Source organism: Mesoplodon bidens (assembly GCF_964165515.1).
Source record: "Mesoplodon bidens genome assembly, chromosome: 12".
In the NCBI taxonomy this organism is placed as follows: Eukaryota; Metazoa; Chordata; class Mammalia; order Artiodactyla; family Ziphiidae; genus Mesoplodon; species Mesoplodon bidens.
In genome coordinates this window covers 94,175,480-94,196,614 of record NC_138168.1, presented here as the reverse complement: position 1 = coordinate 94,196,614, position 21,135 = coordinate 94,175,480, and the positions used below count along the sequence as shown (strand labels likewise).

At 42.7% G+C, this 21,135-nt stretch overlaps 1 protein-coding gene across 2 annotated transcripts; it reads left to right on the top strand.

Annotated features, from left to right (window-relative positions):
• The first annotated feature begins 3 nt into the window (after window positions 1-3).
• On the top strand, window positions 4-17,780 carry PSMB1 (proteasome 20S subunit beta 1). Of its 2 annotated transcripts, XM_081250774.1 has the most exons (6): window positions 4-181; window positions 4,078-4,185; window positions 7,032-7,113; window positions 9,510-9,639; window positions 16,348-16,454; window positions 17,497-17,780. In XM_081250774.1, the coding sequence occupies exons 1-6, from the start codon at window positions 69-71 to the stop codon at window positions 17,680-17,682; spliced, it is 726 nt and encodes a 241-aa protein (XP_081106900.1). In that variant the 5' UTR covers window positions 4-68; the 3' UTR covers window positions 17,683-17,780. The 2 variants fall into 2 exon arrangements, with proteins under 2 accessions (XP_081106900.1, XP_081106901.1); XM_081250775.1 differs by lacking the exon at window positions 4,078-4,185.
• Window positions 17,781-21,135: the final 3,355 nt, after the last annotated feature.

Sequence of the window (21,135 nt, the reverse complement as noted above, 5' to 3'; positions counted from 1 at the left end):
CCGGAAGTGGCGCCATTTCCGGTAGGGGCCGCCATCTCGCCGTGAGGCAGCAAGAGCAGAGCAGCGGGATGTTGTCCTCGGTAGCCGCGTACTCGGGTCCGGGCAGAGACCCGGCCATGGAGCCTCACAGCGCCGCGGGCCCTTTGCAGCTGCGCTTTTCGCCCTACGCTTTCAACGGAGGGTAAAGCCCGCAGAGCCGCCGCTTCCTCTTTCTCCCCCCATGTCCCTGCCTAAGGCTGTCGGCATGGCTACCCGGCTTTGCCCCGCCAGCCGCAGGCCTCCCTCTCCGTGGTTTCTCGGTTCGATCTTGTTCCTCAGGGCTTCACCTTACAGTCCGGTCACTGGGTCTCGATGTGGACGGGCAGGTTTGCATGGACAGGAGGTAGAAATTGATATCTGGGCTCTGCTCTGGAAGAGCTTTAAAAATGGACCTAACCTTTCCTTACTATCTGAACGTGTTTCTCGCGCCAGCAGGCAAGGGGCAGGTTGAGCATCTGAGATGAAAGAGTTAGGATTGATTGGCCGTGTCGTTAGGTGTAGTTGTGTCTGTAGCTAAATCAAACTACTTCATCATTTTCTGTTATTTTAAATAGCGGGTAGGATTAGTCGGCCAGACTTAGTTTCATAGATAAGTGTTTATTTTTATTTTTTTTTTCTTTTGCGGTAGGCGGGCCTCTCACTGTTGTGGCCTCTCCCCTTGCAGAGCACAGGCTCCGGATGCGCAGGCTCAGCAGCCATGGCTCACGGGCCCAGCCGCTCCGCGGCATGTGGGATCTTCCCAGACCGGGGCACGAACCCGTGTCCCCTGCATCGGCAGGCGGACTCTCAACCACTGCGCCACCAGGGAAGCCCTATAAGTGTTTATTTTTAAGGGTTAGCGTAAGTTAAGGAAAAAAAATACTCAGAAGGGGGACCTTTGAATATTGTATTCTTGCGTGTTGCATTCAAGTTGTCTTTTTTTTTATAGTTACCATCCTTATCTTAATACTTTTCCTTGATAGTACACTAAAAGAATCGGGGTTGTGGAAAAACAGTCTGTTTAGGACTCCTAAACAATGAAAAGCTGCATATTTAAGCACTGATTATAGTTTACCGACCAAACTTTGTACTTTAAAATATCCCCACCCAACTGGAACAAACAGAGGGTCCTTTAAGGCAACCAGGTTAATTAATCAGGTCCTTATGGATTTGAAATTTTAATGCAGATTTTTGCGGTATGTTGCAAACAGGGTGGAAGGCTATGAATTTAGCCTTGTTTCTGCCACTGAAGAGCCCTGTGGTCTTTGGGTACCCCTCAACTTCTTGAACCCAGATTTCCTTGTCTTTCTTAGCTACTCATATTTTGGCGAGGGGAGAATCAAAAGAGAAGCATTTTGTAAATTGAAAGCAGTTATCTTTTTTAATCCTCATGATGACTGAGTGTTAGATGGTATATGCCTCAATTTTACAAATGAGCCTGGGCCCTTAGAAGTTAAATTTTTTAAGTCACAGAGCTGGTGTGAAGTTGAGCCCCAGGATTTGAATCCATAGCTGTGTTGCCATGGAGTTTATGTATGCTTTTATTATTGCACTTCTAAATATTTCCTATGACAACTAATGAAGTAGTTATACCACAGAATGCGTTAATAGACCCATTTCATGAGGCAGTTGCAGATTCTATATAAGACTTATAAGGTATTCAGTGTTCATTACTCACTTTTTAACCTTTGTAACCCAATTACTGCCCTAAAGTTAGTTGCTATGGCTTTCTCATTATTGAATTACCTTTTCTCAGTCTTCTTTCTTTTTCTTTAGTATTTACTCCTGCTGGCTCTTGGGCAGCCTTCTACAAAATAAGACTTGGTCCTATGTCTTTTTCTATTCTGACTAAATGTGGTTAAACTCCAACTGATTAGCCTTCACATTTGTCACTGAGTACTCTCACGTGTTTCATTTATGGGAAGATACTCCCAGATCTGTTTCTTCAGTTTTACCTTTCATGAGCCCCTCGATTCTGGCTTCTTAAATACAACTTTCCACCTGGATTTTCTGCCCTCACCATAACTTAAGATATTAAAACAAAAAGCAAACAAATTATTCCTCTCAATCACTTCTCATTTACACCGCTTATAATTAGGCCATCATGCTGCTTGTCAGAGTTTAAAATCTTGGATGTCAAAATTGGCTCTTCCAGCTTCTAACACATTCTGGTAGTTACAAAAACCTGTACAGTTCGTGTGTTTATATTACCTGTTTCTTCCTGTTCACGTTGCTACCTTCCTACTGCATTAGTCTTATTGAAAGAGTTTCCATCCTATTTCACATATAGTGTTATCGTCACAGTAGTCTTCTTAAAACTCCACTTTGCAGAAGGAACTTTTCTCATTCTGCTTGTATAACCTTTGGTTCCTCACAAAAATTCCTAGATCTGTGCTTTTCCATGTGAGATTTTCTGCTGTTGGATCTGTCCATCACATAAGCCTTATGCCACTCCACTTGTATACACAAAAAGGGACACCTGAATAAGTTGTTTGAATGTTTTATTTGAATTATACCGGTTTTCCTTTATTCAGTGTTCATGTTATGTGCAATACCATCCTTTTCTACTTGAGAGTTTTAGTGCCATCCCACCTCGGTATGAATAATGGCCTAAGTTTTCTGAGCGCTTATGTTCTGTGAGGCACAGCGCAGGTGTTCTATGTGGGTCATGCCGTCTAATTCTCACAGCCACCCTTTAACACAGCAGCTGCTGATATCATCAGCTTGAACTTGGGTGATTTGTCCAAGGTCACAGAGCTGTTAAGTGGCAGGGACGGGTTTCGGGCAACTCCAGAGCCCAGGTTCTCAGTGATCATACTCTGCTGCCCATGCTTATGCCACAAGGATCATAGCTAACACTTACTGGAGGACCAGTTATGTGTCAGGCACTGGTATGAGGGCTTAACAATTATTAACTCATTTTATCCTCTAACGCCCAAATAAGATAGCTACTGTTATGATCTCTGATACGCATATGAGGACATTGAGGCCTTGAGAAGTTAAGCAACTTACCCACCATCTCATTACCTGCTAAGCAGGAGAGCCAGACTTAGAACCCAGACGGTCTGCTTTTAGAGCTCATGCTCTAGGCCTCCACTAAACTGCTATCATGAACCACACAGCCACAAAGGGAAAAGTTTGTTCTTTGTTGGTCCATTTTCCAACAGATATTTGGCTGTCTTCCTGAGTGCAAGACATAATATAAAGACTTGGATATAAAGAAATGAAAAACATTAAGCCTTTTGGACTTCCCTGGAGGTCCAGTGGTTAAGACTGCACTTCCAATGCAGGGGGCAGGGCTTCCATCCCTGGTGAGGGAACTAAGATACCACATGCCGCTTGGCGTGGCCAAAAAATAAAAAATACAAAAATAATCTTATGGGGGTGGGGGGTGTGTGTGATGATTTGGGAGACTGGGATTGACATGTATATACTGATGTGTATAAAATGGTGGACTAATAAGAACCTGCTGTATAAAAAAATAAATTAAAAAAATAAAAAGTGGGATAGTTTCTTAAAATGAGCAAAAATATATATATATATATTTATACATACGTGCTTATGACTTTTATGTGCAAGAGAATATAAATTTTTTAAAAACAGAAAAATAAATAAATTTTTAAAAAGAAAAGAAAAACACTAAGCCTCTCTTCCCTGAGCTCAGATAGTTTGTGTTGTAGCACCACTATCTACACCTAACTGCCCTCCCACCCCACGGCGGGCAGGGCCATGGCCTTTGGCTGTTTTATAGTATCGGTAGATATTAACTTTTTGATGATAGTGATAACTTAGTGATTTTTTTCTGTTACCTTCTGCTAAGGAGCCTTTGCTCTGATTTAGGCTTGTGTCTTTTACGGAGTACTTCATATTTTTTCCCAGATGACCTGTAGCCGGGGATCCTCTCCCCGATCTTTCCTCTTCCATCTGAATCCTGCACTTGCTTACATGTAGTATATTTTATCCCAATATATGCTGTGGAGCATTCTCATTTTGGGAAAGGTGTTATTACCATTCAGAAGAATTCATGAATTTTCTTTTTTGTCTTTCTTTTCCCCTCAGTACTGTATTGGCAATTGCTGGAGAAGATTTTTCAATTGTTGCTTCTGACACCCGATTGAGTGAGGGGTTTTCAATTCACACACGGGACAGCCCCAAATGTTACAGATTGTAAGTAAATATTTCTAAGGACACATTCTCAGCATCTTGTGATGACTTAATACTGCAGGAGATTTCACTTCTAAGTGACTTGTTTCATGAATTTTTAAATTGCCTGTTTGGAGCTTAGCTTGCATTTTTGTTAGGAAATTGTTTTCTAATAATTCAGTATGTTGTCTTCATGATATTTGCCATATCTAGGTACCAACAGTGCTTTTGGTAACTTAAATATTTTTTACCTCAGCATCTTATGAAAAATTTCAAGTATACGACAAAGGTAGGATAATTTTGTAGTGAACACTCATATACTATCACCTAGATCTTATCAGTATTTTATTATTATTACTTTATTATACATACTTTCATCCTTCTATGCATCCATTAATATGTTGAATTTTTTTTAATCACCTTAAAAAAGAAAATAACCTGAAACATTCAATTTAACCATATCGTAAGCAGTTATATCCATGGTTCACAGTTTTAATGGGGTGCTTATATTTTTTCTAAAACATAAGAATATAAAGTCATGTGTACAGGGGAAGAAAGCCTGCATAAATTACCTAAATGTATCTTGCATGTTAGCAGTGGTTTGTATTTAACGTTTTTAGACACAGTTAAAAGTGGTGGTTACGCCTACGTTAGTCCACAAGATCATGTTAACCTTGAATTGTAGCAGGAGTGGGCTGATGAGGTTCGGGTCCTTTGGGTGGGCCTTGCGGTGCTGCAGGGCATCAGCTAGCCCACATCTTAACCTCAAGAACAGTAAACTTGTCTTCATCTTCCCAGTTCCCTTTCTGTCCACTTCTGTCTTTTGATACCCCTTTCTCTTCTCCGATTGGTAGCGTACCCATGCTATAATTTTTTCTTCTGAGTTGTAACTTTTATGATTTGAAAGTAGTAACGTCATAAATAAAATTTAAATACGTAATTTGATATATATTATCCTTGTGCAAGATTCTGCTCATCTTTGTAATGTTCTCTTTTAGTTTGTGTGCTGCCTAAGTGAATGCCCTTTTTTTTTTTAATGAAGGTCTTCAGGTATATAGAGACAGAACATTAATGACTTCCTGTGTCCCTGTCACGCATCTTTTGCACTAGACCTTACATGCACTTGAATTGCCTGCGTGCCTCTGATCCCATGCCCTTTGGGGCTGACCTAGAGCCCAGTCTGCCTCTTGCCCACGTGTTTGAGCCTTACATCTCCTCTTTATTCTTTGCATAGAAACGCCTCTTCGTTTGCGTACCTGGCTATTTGGCGAAAGCACTCTTAAGCCCAGATTTTGTCCTAGCCTCTTGGTACCGTCAACTCTTGTTAGCAGTTTAGGCGATGAAGCCTTGTGTGTATCGGGGGTCTTAGGCTCAGCGCAGTGCGGTTGGTGGTGGGGGTAGATCAGGAAATGCTGGCGATGCCCCTGGACGTGCCACTGGTCTCCCCAGCTGGACAAGTATGTTTTGTATGAGTCAGTCTTAAATTTCTGAGAGGAAGGGTATCACGTGGCCTCTGCTGATTCTCTCTTGACGAGATGGGTTTGTGTTTCCTTATACATGTCAAGACTTGGGAATTAATTTTTGAGACATAGATGTACCAAAATTTTATCAGTTTCCCTCTGGTGGGCATTTGGGTTGTTTTTGTTTGTTTTGTTTTGGAGAGCCATTAAAATAATATGTATACTTACACACAAGTGAACCTAGAGTATATCTTTGCAAACTTGCATAAGTATGTTGACTGGATGAATTTCTAGCAGTGGAATTATTGAGTGAAAATGGTGTGCAGTTAAATTTCTACTAGATACTGTCAAACGAGCCTTCTAAAAACTTGCATCAGTGTATACTCTTTACCAGTATCTGAGAGTACACATTTCCCACAACATCACCAGCATTAGGCATTATTAGTCTAATAGGTTGAAATCGTCTCTTATTTAGATATGAATTTCTGATTGGCATGGAGGTTCTTTTATATGTTTACGGTGACTTGTGTCTCTTTTTATGTGACTTTCATATAAGTTACCCATCGTTCCATTGTGGTTTTTTTTAATTGAGGTATAATTGACATATAATAGTTTCAGGTATACAACATAATGATTCTGTATTTGTATATATTACAAAATGATCACAATTAGTCTGGTTAATGTCTTTTACCACACATAGTTATGGCATTTGTTCCCTTGTGATGAGAACTTCTAAGATCTACTCTCTTAGCAACTTTTAAATACGCAACACAGGCTTATTAACTGTAGTCACCATGCTGTGTATTGCATCCCCGTGAGCCATTGTGCTGTTAATGCTTTTCATATTTTTAGGAACCCTTTGTAGAATAAGGAAATTAAAATTAGACTTTGGTTGTATGTACTACAAATATATTTCCTTAGTTCTTTTCCTTTTTCTTTTTGGCTATGCCGAGCGGGTTATGGGATCTCAGTTCCCCGACCAGGGATTGAACCTGGGCAACAGCGCTCTCGGTTCTTTTTTTTTTTTTTTTTTTTTAAACTTTGTTCATTGTATTTTTATAGAAGTTTTAATTTTTTATGTAATAAAATTTATAAAGCTTTTCTGTGTGGACATTGGGTTGTATCATATGTAAATTGGCTGCCCTCAACCTAAGGTTGTAAAAAAAATTCAGTCATATTTTCCTTAGTCCATTCATAGTTTCATTTATTCTTTTGAGTGACATGTTGGGATACAGGACCTCCCCACCCCCCGCCTCCCTCCAAAAAGAGCTAACTAAATAGTAGTTGTCCCGTTACCATTTGGTGAATAATGGGAACGGGAGTTTTCAATTTAAAATTACCCAAGACATGTTTTCCTTTACTGTCAAACCAACTCCGTTTCCTGAAATGTGTTTTTTTTTTTTTTTACAGAACAGACAAAACAGTCATTGGATGTAGCGGTTTTCACGGAGACTGTCTTACCCTGACAAAGATTATTGAAGCAAGACTAAAGGTAGATGCTTTTGTATATGTCTACACTGTTGAAAGCTAATAACAGTTCTTTAGATTCTGTTAAGCATACATCATGACTTGCTCAGAATAGCTGGAGAAGAGCTAGTTTAGCAGGTGAAACTAACCTATCCTGGAAATGAAATGATAGTGGTAATGCAGCATCACCAAAGTAGCATAATGTGAAACTACAGCAAGTTCCTCCTGTTAAAATATATGTACAGCATAAAGTAAAGGATTATCTGCCTTTTTTGAGGCAGACGGGGAGGGGTTTCTTCTGAAGATACTCTTCCCTCAGAAATGAAACAAATCGATTTCTGCAGAGGAGGCAAGCTTTTAGGCCGAAGCTTGGTCTGGAGCCCCGCCAGCTGACATGCTCTCTTTAATAGCACTGCACTGTTAGCAAGAGCAGGCGAAGAAGGAACAAACCAGCTGTTTGGGCCAGAGGCACAACCTGCGCCATTGTCACCTGCCCCTCAACAGGCTTTAGTTAATAGCTAGCTGAGGAAGGAGATTTGACGCAAGGTGGGTGAGGGTGGAAGAGACAAAAAGGGTGGTATTCGGAAGAAGTAAGAACGCGACAGACTAAGCTGTTGTACAGTTTTTAAAGGCTGACATTGCCTGCATGTCTTTTGTGGGAGCTGGGGAGGCATAAAGAACAAAGGAGTGCTGACCTGAGGAAAGCAGAGGCCCGTCTGGATTCTGATTATCGTCCGTATGCATTAGCAGTGTTTGCTGCAGGTAGTTTCAGGGGGAATAGGATAGGTGTAATTTGGACTGTACTAAAATGGACTTTATCTGTAATAATAGCCAGTAACTACTCTTTTCTTAGTTGGTAACAGTATAGGGTTGGAGTAGGGTTCTCAGTCACCATATGTCAATATTCAGAAATGTAGCTCTGTTTCTTAATCAGTTATAGCCTGCTGACATTTTTTAAACTGCTGATATTTACAGTGTCAATATTATATGCTGTTAATTTTCTTATTTAATTTTGTGGGCTACGTGTCGTAATTTTTTAATTAGTAGTTGGTAAGTCCAGCTGGTACATGAAGAAATGAGCTGGGTTGGTCGCGTTCTGTTTTGCCTATTTGTGAATAACCCTTAAGATTATGAGTGGTGTCACTGGAGTATGTAATGAATTTGTTTAACTGATACTTGCTTTTTGAATGTGTAGAAATGATTTCATTCACTATTTATCAATTTTTAACATTTACTTAAAACCTATTTATATTGAAAGCTTTAGTGACTTATATTTATTGATGTATTTGTATGACTCCTAATGCATATTTTATAAAAGGCATTTAGAGGACAAAAATAAACATGACATGGAGAGTAGTGTTTTGTTAATAAAATAAAACAAGCAACAGTGAGTTCAACTCAATGTACAGTCCTTGAAATTTTTCCTTCATATATTATTGTGTAAATGGTGAGGTGAATAAATGTTGGTGCTTGGTTTTGAAATGAAATTAAGAATTTTCTTTATAACTGTGGAAAAAATGTTTCTATGCACTGATTTATCCAAGTAGCTCATTTCTCACCTTCCTTCAGTATTTGTCATTGTTTGATTTTATCGTACTTCTTAGGTTTCTCTTTAGAGATGTAGCTGACAAATTGGTGAACTTAAGTTTATTTTACTGGATAATTTGGGGTTCCTAAGGATGTAGTAAATCTAAGGTTGGAGATCACTGTATAAGATGCTCTCTTGGATACTTCTGCTCTCCGTGGTAGATGCTCTAAGGATCAAGACCGCTGCACGGCATTCACACACAGTAAGGGTGCTGCCCTCAGATCTCACAGGTATCTACTCTGCAAAGGGAGGGACTTACATCTGAGCCTGGTCAGGACTTAGCATAGCAGCTATCTTCAACTTTATGAGCCATTTGGTTGCTGTGGCAACTGTTCAACCCTGCCCTTGTGCAAAAGCAGACATAGACAATACGCAATGAATGAACGAGACTGTGTTCCAGTAAAACTTTATAGGAACAAGTGGTGGGCTGAATTTGGCCCATGGACTTTCCTGACCACTGTCTGTTTGCAGAGTGGAGAGCTGGATTTGGAACATCCTCTCCAGGTCGCCTCATATGCTCTGTTTGTGTATATTTGCTCTTGAGTTAGCAGTGCCTGGGATAAGGATGGCATGGAAAGTAGTCTTCAAACCAAAGAGCTGAGGGCAAACTTAGCATTCTTTCTGATAGGAGTGTTTGTAGCCCCCAAAAATGATAGGACATAATAAAGTATTATTTTATTTTAGTAGTATTGTGTTGTTTGATCATGAAAGAAACAGACATCCTTTCCCATTTCACCAAGATAGGCTTTCATTCTTTTCAATTTACTGTTCATTGTTCTAGGCTTTCATATATTCTGCCTCTACATGCCTGTTATTTTTGTTAATAATTGCAGATGTATAAGCATTCCAATAATAAGACCATGACGACAGGGGCGATTGCTGCAATGCTGTCTACAATCCTGTATTCTAGGCGCTTTTTTCCCTACTATGTGTACAACATCATCGGGGGACTCGATGAAGAAGGTAGGATGTTTTCTTTCTGGATGATGAATAGGGTGGCATTTCTTAGATGTGTGTGTTTCCAACCAGAGTTGAAAAGAACCGGATACCCTGTTGCCCAGCAACTTCATTTTCTCATAATTAAAGCAGTGAAGAAACTGAAGCTAGGGCTTCCCTGGTGGCGCAGTGGTTGAGAGTCTGCCTGCCGATGCAGGGGACACGGGTTCGTGCCCCGGTCCGGGAAGATCCCACATGCCACGGAGCGGCTGGGCCCGTGAGCCATGGCCGCTGAGCCTGCGCGTCCGGAGCCTGTGCTCCGCCACGGGAGAGGCCGCAACAGTGAGAGGCCTGCGTACCGCAAAAAAAAAAAAAAAAAGAAACTGAAGCTAAAAGGGAAATAAATGATTATCCAGAGACACACAGCAAGTGGTGTATTAAGTGAATGTTGGGCAGTCAGTTGTTTCTCTATTTTCTCAAGATCTTGCATGAATTTGATAGTATATTTAGCATTTTAATCTTACAGAAAGAAACCTGACTTGAGAAGCTTGAAGCTTGAAGATCCTAAGTAAGACAAACATACGTGACCTCAAAAGGTTTTTTTGAAAGTAATGTGTTAAAGAAGTGCATTTCCACCGGTGTTTTTGGATCATTTTTAAAATCCCTCTTGGATTTTCTGTCAGAGTCGTACCATGAGGGCCAGGGAAAATCAGCATTGTTACTTGACATTTCCATGCTGTTTTTGATCCAAAGCATGGATCAAAGGGCAGCAGTGTTTTTCACCAGGTCTGATTTGAATTGACTTTTAGTTGCTTCCAGAAATCAAATACAATCTCCCAGGACAGATCTGTGCTGCCTTTTAGAGTAGTCCATTGTACAAAGAAGTTACAGAAATGTCTTGGGTATCATTGAAACAAGTCTGTCTTTCTGAGAGGGAAGGTTTCTGGGTAAGATGGAGTCAGGTTCTTCTCATCTCCTTTCTAGTTTTTACTCCTGTCCGTTTCTGTTCCATGGGTTTTTTCTTTGTTCTCTCTCTCTCTCTCTCTCACTCACTCACTCACTCTCACCTCTGCCCCTCTATGTGACCTCTGGGAGCATTCTGATCATTTTACCTACCATGGTTTATATGTAGACAAATTAGGTTGACAACAGTTTTTTCAGGCTTTCAAACTTGCTTGAAAACTAAGAGAAAATATAAAGCACAGAAATGGTACATAGAAATTAATTACACTTAACCTGGGTAATTAAATTCTAGCTACAGGTTAGCTTGCCTTACCCAGCATGCTGGACACTTCTGGTGCCTTTTTTGACTTCATTTATGTCTGACTTGAATGTCAGGTTAATAAATTTTGATTTTAGCAATATTAATAATAGCTACCATTGAATTTCAGCAGGCCAGACAATGTCCTTTGAGTTTTTCTGAGCATCAGACTGATTGGAGAAACCTCATGTGTACTGAATGGCAGAGCTAAGGCTTGGATCTGTTTGACTTCAGAGCCCTATTCTTTGATTTCCACGTGATTACACTCTTCCTTGTTTTGGTGGTATTCTCAGGCATTTCTAACCTTTTTTTCCCCCCCTCTAATCTTGTCTGGTTTGATTTGATTTTTATTCCTTAGAGGAATTTATGTGTGTAGTAAAGCAGTCCTTTGCCTTCTTTTTGTGTTTCCCAGGACAGTCTTCAGCTCTTTCACCCGTGCTTTCCTCTTTCTTGGTTTATTTCCTTGTTTGGTGGTGTGCATCTCTAGAGAAATTTCTGAAGAAAGGAATCAGGAGACCTTTTTGAGTCTTCGTTTTTTGAGTCTTTTCTTTATCCTGGTGTTCTGAAAGGTTACAGCGAGGCTCCTCGTCCAGAGTCTTTGCTCGTTTATTTTGTCTCCTCTACCTTCCTCTTGCCTCTCCTCCTCCTCTCCCAACCCTGCCTTCTCCACAGCCACCTGGGTTATGATCCCATAGTTTCTCATTTTTTTCCCCTGCATGTTGTCCACCTGTTTATTTTTTTGTTCTGCTCTGAAGATTTCCTCAACTTCAGTGCCTCATTCTTTACTGAGCTTTCTGTTTTTGCCATCATTAATTTCCAAGAGCTTTTTCTTATTTGTTAGCTCCTTTATTTTTAAGTATCCTGTTACTGCTAGATTTTTTTCGTACTTATTTGAAGTTTTCTTGTGTTCTCTGCATTTCATCCAATTGCTTTTTTTTTTGCGGTACGCGGGCCTCTCACTGTTGAGGCCTCTTCCGTTGCGGAGCACAGGCTCTGGACGCGCAGGCTCAGCGGCCATGGCTCACGGGCCTAGCCACTCCGCGGCATGTGGGATCTTCCCGGACCGGGGCATGAACCCGTGTCCCCTGCATCGGCAGGCGGACTCTCAGCCACTGCGCCACCAGGGAAGCCTCAATTGCTTTTTTTTAATGCATAATTTGATAAGTTTGGAATATGTATATACCCACTGAGACAATTTATTCCTTTTTTAAATTTTTATTTATTTGTTTTTATTTTTGGCTGTGTTGGGTCTTCTTTGCTGTGCGCGGGCTTCCTCTAGTTGCGGTGAGTGGGGGCTACTCTTCATTGCGGTGCGTGGGCTTCTCGTTGTGGCTTCTCTTGTTGTGGAGCACGGACTCTAGGCGCACAGGCTTCAGTAGCTGTAGCACTCGGGCTCAGTAGTTGTGGCTCGCGGGCTCTAGAGCGCAGGCTCAGTAGTTGTGGTGCACAGGCTTAGTTGCTCCACGGCATGTGGGAAGAGATCTTCCTGGGCCAGGGATGAACCCCTGTCCCCTTCATTGGCAGGCAGATTCTTAACTACTGTGCCACCAGAGAATCCCTCAGATGGCTTTCTTCATCTTGTTTATTTTTGGCTGCTGCCTTCTACATTGGAGGTTTCCTTCAAATTTCTTTTGAATTTTGGCTGTCCATTTGTACTGAAGATTGATAATCAAAATCTGGTCATAAAGGTCTGCACTGAAGGAGCACATCAGCTCTCCATTTAACACTTCTGTTTTTGTACCTGCCTTTTACCCTGTCCATGCTTAAGCCTGGTGCCTCCAAGTCCAGAGCCTCTGCTGAAGTTTTGAGATTTTTAATTTTTTTAAATTTTTTTATTTTTGGCTGTGTTGGGTCTTTGTTGTTGTGCGCAGGCTTTCTCTAGTTGCAGCGAGCAGGGGCTATTCTTTGTTGCGGTGTGCGGGCTTCTCATCGCATTGTCATCTCTTGTGGCGGAGCATGGGCTCTAGGTGCGTGGGCTTCAGTAGCTGTGGCTTGTGGGCTCTAGAGTGCAGGTTCAGTAGTTGTGGCGCACGGGCTTAGTTGCTCCACGGCATGTGGGATCTTCCTGGACCAGGGCTTGAACCCGTGTCCCCTGCATTGGCAGGCAGATTCTTAACCACTGAGCCACCAGGGAAGTCCCTGTTTTGAGATTTTATTTCCTGTCTTTTGTGTTGGTGGAAGTGGGGCTCTGTTCCTGTGGAGACCCTCAGGACACTGGGTCAACAGCTGACTTTAGCACACAGTCAACAGCTATCTACTTTGACCTCTGTGCCCTTACCTCTCCAGTTGCAATCATGCCCTCTTTTAAAAAATTTTCCCTAAGTTAATGAGGGCTTTAGTTTTTCTGTAATGAAAACAGTAATGCTTATAGAAGTCAAATAGTACTGGAAGATACAAAGGTAAAAGTAGTAATCCCCCAAAGCCTGTCCCCAGAGATAATTACTATTCAGCTTCTAGCGAACATGCTTTTAGATATCTTGGTGTGCATACGTGCTTGTACACTACATAAGTAGGATGTAGTTTATACGTTTTTCTGGGACTATACAGTGGATGTATTATCACTGAGGTAGTTTTATGCTGGTGGATAAAGACATGCATAATGATTTCAGGCTGACATATGGGATAGAGTGGCACCATAGTTTCCCCACCAGTCCTCTGAGGGTTATTTAGGTTGTTTCCAGTTTTCTTAATATAAACAATATGACAACTCCTGTACATACAATTTTGTATATTTCTCCGACCCAGCTTATCTCCCTGGAAAAAATTCCTAGAAGTCAAGCTTCTGGGTCAGAGGATATCTCTATGTTTTGCATCCTGCTGACACCATGGGCTTGCCCTTCAGAAAGAGGCCTCCTGCACTCCACCAGCAGGGGTGTGAGTACCTTCTTTGGTTTTGGGTTTTTTTGGTTCTGTTTTTGCATCCTAACCAGTATCAGAATTTTAACACATTCTACGTGTTTCCTAGTAAATACTTTGTTGTTTTAATTTATATGTATTTTTTGTTTATAGAGGTTGGGTGTCTTCGTGTTTATTGCCCTTTTCATTTCTTCTTTGGAGACTGACCCATGTGTTAATCTTTGCTTATTCCCTTATTCGCAGGTTAGTCTTTTTCTTACTGATTTATAAGAACAGCTGTGTTAACCCTGTGTAATGTATGTGGTAGATACCGTGCAAGAGTGTTCTTGGCCTCTGACCTTTTGGGATGTGTCTTTAGCTACACAGAAGTTTCTGAGTTTCATACAAATCTGTCAATCTTTTCTTTATGGCATTGAGTGTCTTAACTTTGTTAGAAACGCCTTCCCCATCAAAGACTTACCTGTGTTTTTTTCTAGGACTTGTCTGGTTTTATTTTATTTTTTACTTTGAGATCATCGCACTTTTTAAGAATTATTTTGATGAGGAAAATCACTTTATACTTACAGTCAAGATTCATGCCTTCTGCACTCATGTTACAGATGTCTCTTGCTTTTTCTAAGGGAGTCTTTGAAGCTATGGTCTTAGGTATATTCCACTCTTCTGTTTTCCTCAAAGCTGTTGTGTGTGGTTTTCTGAGATTGGTTTACCCTTGGGTAAATCTTTTGAGCCTCATTTTACCTGTGGCCTATTGGCCTCATGAGCGATACAGCTGTTCTTTTGGCTTTATACCTCATAGCGCTTCTTTATGTGTTGAAGTTAGTGGCATTGCTCGCTGTGACCTTGTTTCTTGTTCTAAGCTCGCTCCCAGCAGAGCACTTCTCCAGGTTCTTTCAGGTGCAGCCTCCTCAGCCGGGTTAGGGTTACGGTTACGGTTATATCTCCGTAATTCTGCGGTGGGAAAAATACACACACCTAACGTTGGCGTTGGCGGTTGTCCATGGTAGTAAGAAGATTATCCTTATCTCGCATCTCCCAGAGTAACTACTGGAGTGTTTCAGTTATGGCATAATGTGTTTTAAAAATCAGTTGTGTCGGGCTTCCCTGGTGGCGCAGTGGTTGAGAGTCCGCCTGCCGATGCAGGGGACACGGATTCGTGCCCCGGTCTGGGAAGATCCCACATGCCACGGAGCGGCTGGGCCCGTGAGCCATGGCCGCTGAGCCTGTGCGTCCGGAGCCTTTGCTCCGCAACGGGAGAGGCCACAACAGTGAGAGGCCCGCGTGCCGCAAAAAAAAAAAAAAAATCAGTCATAAATGATAAATGATAAATGATCTGTAATTTCTCACACTCAGAACACAGTTGTTTTAAAAGGCCTTTTTAAAAATTAGTGACATGTATTCTTTGTAATAAACTCAATACCAAAGCATATAAAGTGATTCCCTTCTTTTCTTGTCTGTAATCCCACAAAGATGAATAACTACAGTTTGCTTATTAATCTTTCCATACGTTTTGTGTGTATATATAAATGTGTGTACAGTTTACTTAGTGCCTTTAAACAAAAATAGGACTGTACTCTACATAGCACAGAGCTCTTTATTTGACATTGTCCTATGGATGTGTCCCACAGACCTGTCTTCCTCTTCCCAGTCTGCACATTGCTGTGTTGACATACCATTTTCTGCTAATGGATTTGGTTGCTTGTAAAGTTTTGCTCTGTAAGAGATACAGAAATGATCTTGTACATATTGCTTTGTGTGTTTATGTAAGCATTACTTGTAGGTAAATCTTAATTCTGTAAGTGAAATTATTACTGGGTCATAGGGTACGTACTTTTTCTCTAGTTGCGGCGAGTAGGGGCTACTCTTCGTTGCGGTGCGCGGGCTTCTCACTGCGGTGGCTTCTCTTGTTGCGGAGCACGGGCTCTAGGCACGTGGGCTTCAGTAATTGTGGCTCGCGGGCTCTAGAGTGCAGGCTCAGTAGTTGTGGTGCTCGGACTTAGTTGCTCCGCGGCATGTAGGATCTTCCCGGAGCAGGGATTGAACCCATGTCCCCTGCATTGGCAGGTGGATTCTTAACCATTGCGCCAGAGAATTCCAGGGAAGTCCCTGGAATTTCTTCTTAATTAAATTGATTTTTTTATGGTGCTGATGCTAAAGACTGTGCTTACTATTAGTTTAAAAATACACAGTAAGTTTTTTATGCTTCTCACATTTAGCACCAGGAAAATCTTACACTTGTGTCTATACTGCAACTACACCAGTTAGTTTTTTAGGAATGTTGTGAGGAGTTTGGTGCAGAACTTAGAGCAGGACCTGTGATTGTTAACTAGTGAACCTGTGAGACCACATACATAGTGGGAGCCACGGTGTGGTAATCCGTGATGGTAGCTTGAAGAGAGCATGAAGCTCCTGGTGGCAGACGCCATAGTGGACAGGAGTGGGCAGGTGGGCCTCCGATTGTATTCCGAGGGGAGGGGAGGGGAAGGGCAGGCTGCACTTCTTCTGAAATTTTAGCCAAGTTGATAGTCCATTTTGTATCACATTTTGATTAGATTTATTTTTACCACAATTTGGGAATGTGGTCAAGATGCATCCTTATGGAGACTGTTTTCTTCTTTAAGGGAAGGGAGCTGTGTACAGCTTTGATCCGGTGGGGTCCTACCAGAGAGACTCCTTCAAGGCTGGAGGCTCAGCCAGTGCCATGCTGCAGCCCCTGCTTGACAACCAGGTAATAAGACTGCGTCCAGGGGGTGGTGGCATTCACACGAAGTGCCTTTCTCTGCATTCTCTTCATTAGCTTAGGGGAGTGCAGAAATCAACGCTTTTTTGTAATTCGCTGCTGAGCTTGCTGGGCTGATTTGCCCCACCCAGCCTTCTTGTCTCTGTTCTACTGGTTCTCCTGCTGCCGCTCACTTCCATGGCTCCAGCTTCTTCCCTGTTCTCACGGCTTTGAAGGCGCTTCTGTCTACAGTGGTTGGTCCATGTTTTTGGTTCTCCTCTTGCCATTTTTACCTGAAATCATGAAAATGCATTTCTCCCCCAATCTCACCGTTCCTGTGTCACCTCATTTTGTATTCTAACTTCCAAGTGTATTTTTAATTTGCCCCCTTTTCTGTTACTGCCGGCTACGTTCAGGCTTGCCTGGCGTCTTGCCTGGATCATTGTGTTTATTTCCCAACATCCTTTTTGCCTCCAAGCTTACTTCCCTGTTTCATCCTTGCTTGTCTAAAATGTGTTATGTAGTTACTTCTGCTTATTGCTTATCTGCCTCATCTCCTGTCACTCCATATTCCACTCAGATCCTTGAAATGACGTGCCTTCCCATCTCCATCCCTTTGGAGATACCACAGCCTCCATCTGGAATGTTACTCCATCCTTTAACTCATTTATCCTTTAGCACTCCTCTACTCAGATGTCTTTTCTGCTGAAGCCTTTCTTTTCTTCTCCCAGGAGATTTAGTTATGACAGCTTGGGGCTCTCCTGGCTCTATTTTCTTCTTAGTTTCAGCAGATTCTGTAACGATAGTTTGCTTACCTATGTTCACCCCTCTACTGCGTGCTTCTCAAGAGCAGGGGCTTTGTCTCCGTGGATATTTGCCGGGTGTTAGGTATGTGTAATTCAGCCAGGGCTGGAAATATTTCAGTTGAGGGACATTTGAAGGTTGTGTGATGTATTCATTTTGAACCCTGAGACGTGTGAAAGCTTTGGGGGAGACTGGACTGCCTTTGTATGGTCACGTGATGCCTCATCCAAGTTTTCTGTCCCATCAGGTTGGTTTTAAGAACATGCAGAATGTGGAGCACGTCCCACTGTCCTTGGACAGAGCCATGCGGCTCGTGAAAGATGTCTTCATTTCTGCTGCCGAGAGGGACGTGTACACTGGGGACGCGCTCAGGATCTGCGTCGTGACCAAGGAGGGCATCAGGGAGGAGACTGTGCCTCTGCGGAAGGACTGAGTTCTGTGCCGCTGTCCTTGATCAGTTCAGAACTGGTTAGGTTTGTACCTTGGAACTGTTGGACTGATCTGTTTTATTAAAGAATAAAACCCCAAGCACTTATTTTGTTATGACTTATTTTCTTCCAGGACAGAACTAGGAAGTAGAATTTCTTTTTCCTTTCGTTTTCTTCATTCTTCCTGTATTTTTCTGTCATCCAGAGCTATTTTTGTATTTTAAGGATGCAAAATCTTTTAGCTTTCATCTGTCTGGAAAAGTGCACTGTTTTGATCAGCTTATCGTCTTATGGTAGTCAGCCCATCTTATGAAGAGAGTGTTTGGAATTTATTTAGTCCACCCAGCTTGCCTTGAAGGGCAGATTACCTTTAAACCATCTCAATCTTATTAAGACATTAATGGATATAAATAGAATATGTTAAGATTTATCATCCCTGGGATTGTTAAACAGTCTGGAATGACTGTTTTGAAGGAAAATCTTTAAATCAACCAGAATAGAAGAAAATTGTAAAAGCAAATAGCCCTTTAAACAGACTTTAACCAGAAATCTGGAATAATTTTTATAAACACTTTGGAAATGTTAAAATTGATACCTAAATTTCGGTAGAGTTTTCGTTTTAGAACTATTAAGTGCATTTTGACTTCATCAAAATGGGATGGAGTCAACATTGGATGTTGGAGTAATTTTCTTGATGTCGAACAAGTCAAATTCTGTGCTACGTAGCGGTGTGATTTGCCTCGCGGCCACTTTTACTGTTGACCTTCCATGAAGAATTTAAATGATCAAAACCCCGTAGAGGATACATATTTTAAAATTTGCTCGAGAAGGATTTGTCGAATACTCTGTCACAGGCACCAAGGATGCAATGGTGGCATCTCATTCGTTTCTCTTACAACATCACAACTGGAAACTAGACTATCCCATTCCAAGTACACATTTGTCGTCTCTATTATACCAGTTATCCAGAGACACAGAATCAGTAGGATACAGACGGAGATTTATTATTGGTAACTGGCTCACACGGTTATGGAGGCTGAGGAGTCCCGTTTCCTGTGGCTGCAGCCTTGAGACCCGGGAGCAGGGGGGTGGGCATGGGTTCCAGTTCGAGTCTGAAGGCCTGAGACCAGCAGAGCCGACGGGGTGCGATCCTGTCCCCAAGGATGAGGGAAGACGGCAGTCCCAGCTCAACAGGGAGCGAGAACAATTGGATGACGCCCACCCCAACTGGGGAGGGCAACAACCTCCTTACTCAGTCAAGTTCAAATGGTAATCTCACCCAGAAACCCTCACAGACGCCCAGAAATAATATTTAGCCAAATATCTCAGTACCCTGTCATCCAGTCAAGTTGACATTAAATTAACCGTTATATAAGCTACAAGTGTATTTTACTTTTTGTTTCAAAGGTTTTCTGTTGATTTGGGACTCAGTTTTTCACTGCTTAAAATTATATATATTGTGCCTAAAATGCTTCTGTAGGGTCCTCACCTCCCAAGGTTTCTAGGACCATTTTTTCCCCCACCCTCAGGTGCAAATTATTTTAGCATAATATTCCTCTAGACCGTGAACGTGGTCTCATTTGAAGGCCTAGTCCAGAATGTGCTAGATACGGACCCTTCTGGAGCTCCCTCTGACTCCAGTTGTTTGAGTGGCTTTTATAGGTCATTCAGTCACAAGTGCTCACCTTAAAAAGGAGCCTTTTAGCACTTTGCTAGATTGGAGGTGCCAGCCTTTAAGGTCCTGATTAGAAAGCTGCCATTATGTTGTGACTCTGCTTTATAGGTGAGTTACATTCCCGCCTGTAGCACAGAATTGAAAGAATCTGATAATATTAGAAATTGTTGGAAAGGAGCACTTACTCTTTGGAGGTATTAGCCATGGCTTTGATATACACACACACTGAATTGGAATGTTGTGTAGATGTTTGTCTTTTCTTTAGTTACCAGAGCAGAAATGCTTTTTTGCAGTCTGCTCGGCAGGGCTGCCCAATGGGGTAGTGCTGGCTCAGAGCCGAGCCTGTGACGGGCAGGGGCTACTCTTGTGCCTCTGAGTTTCACACGCAGCCACGTTGCCTGCTCTAATTGCAAAGACAAATCAGGCTGTGAGACAGTGACTTTGCAAGCCTACTTGAGAGGAACATGAACCACTTAGTAGGAAAATCGTCTTTATTACTAAAATGTCTCAATGATTACCCTGATGGGTTTTCCCACTGCTTTTCTGTACCTGTTACCTAGGAGAGCCCTTCAGTTTTCTGACTCCAGGGTCTACCATTCCCTCTGTTTGTGACTTTCACGGTGTGACCAGTGGGTCCCCTCTATCAGAATTATGCGCTTGTTAAAAATGAATTCCTGGGCCCACCCCGGACGTATTGTCCTGGTTTCTGGACTAGGCCATGAAAATTTGCATTAGGAAACAAATACCCAATCTGAAAACTCCCTTAACTCTTCAGGCAGGCCCCATCAGAGGAACAACCCTTAGGAGACATATAATGAAGGACTGATTACAGGTTTGACCTTGTGCCATTAAGAGGGGCCGGTTAGATGTATGTGTGCTTGGTGCCGGAGCCTAGTCCACGTGCAGCCTAGGCTGTTGGGAAGGGACAGTGGGTATGAAGGGAACACACGGCCAGTCTGGAAACTATGAACTGGGGCGTGAGGACATTCTCAGCAGCCCCGCTACCCCCAGAGATGGCTACAAGGGGCTGAACTAAACACACGCGGCACAGCAGTCGGGAGAAGCTAGAGGGACGCTGGCAGGAGCTGCAGGCACCACCACGCCCACCAGATGGGCACGAAAGGAAGGCGGGTGCTGCCTCACCTCGCCGGCCAGCCTCCTCCTCGGTCGGCAGCAGCAGGCCACACCTAAACGCAGGAAGTACATTCAGGTTCCCACCCCACAGCGGAGGCGGCAACTAGGTCCATGGGCAATTGGGACTGAGGGCATGGAGAGCTGGGGTACAAGAGCCTCCTCCTACCGTTCTGGTTAGGCCAGAGGGTAGGAGAGAGTTGTCTATTAACATCCGGGGCTGGTTTACTCTCTTGGCCGGGGAGGGGCTCACGGTGTGTCCGTAGTGACTCTGGGCACGTCCAGACGAGGAGGAGGCCCTGACCACCACGGCCAACGTCACCCTCTGCACAGGTGCCCAGCGTCTCCGTCCTGAAGGCACCTGCTCTCGTCTCTCCTCCAGCGTGAGATCAGCTGCCCACGTGGCTCTCCCCGGTCTGAGTGCCTCCTTGGAGTGTGTAATCATCTTTGAAACATGTTTTTTCTGTAATAGGAAACTCTTTTCAAAAAACAGCCTGGGAAAACAAAAAGCAACAGAAACCAACATGGGGTATGGATTGATATCCACAGGGCTGACGTAGAAAGTGTAGGTGACCTGGAGTGTGGTCTCACACACTGTCCTCAAGCAGACCCACAACCTGTGCCTCCTCTGCCGTGAGATGCTGCTGGAGGG

Excerpts from the sequence above, each read along its gene's own strand:
- PSMB1 (XM_081250774.1), top strand. The coding sequence starts at position 69 with ATGTTGTCCTCGGTAGCCGCGTACTCGGGTCCGGGCAGAGACCCGGCC. Across the intron at positions 7,114-9,509 it reads TTATTGAAGCAAGACTAAAG|ATGTATAAGCATTCCAATAA; the intron begins GTAGATGCTTTT and ends TAATAATTGCAG. Across the intron at positions 9,640-16,347 it reads CGGGGGACTCGATGAAGAAG|GGAAGGGAGCTGTGTACAGC; the intron begins GTAGGATGTTTT and ends TTCTTCTTTAAG.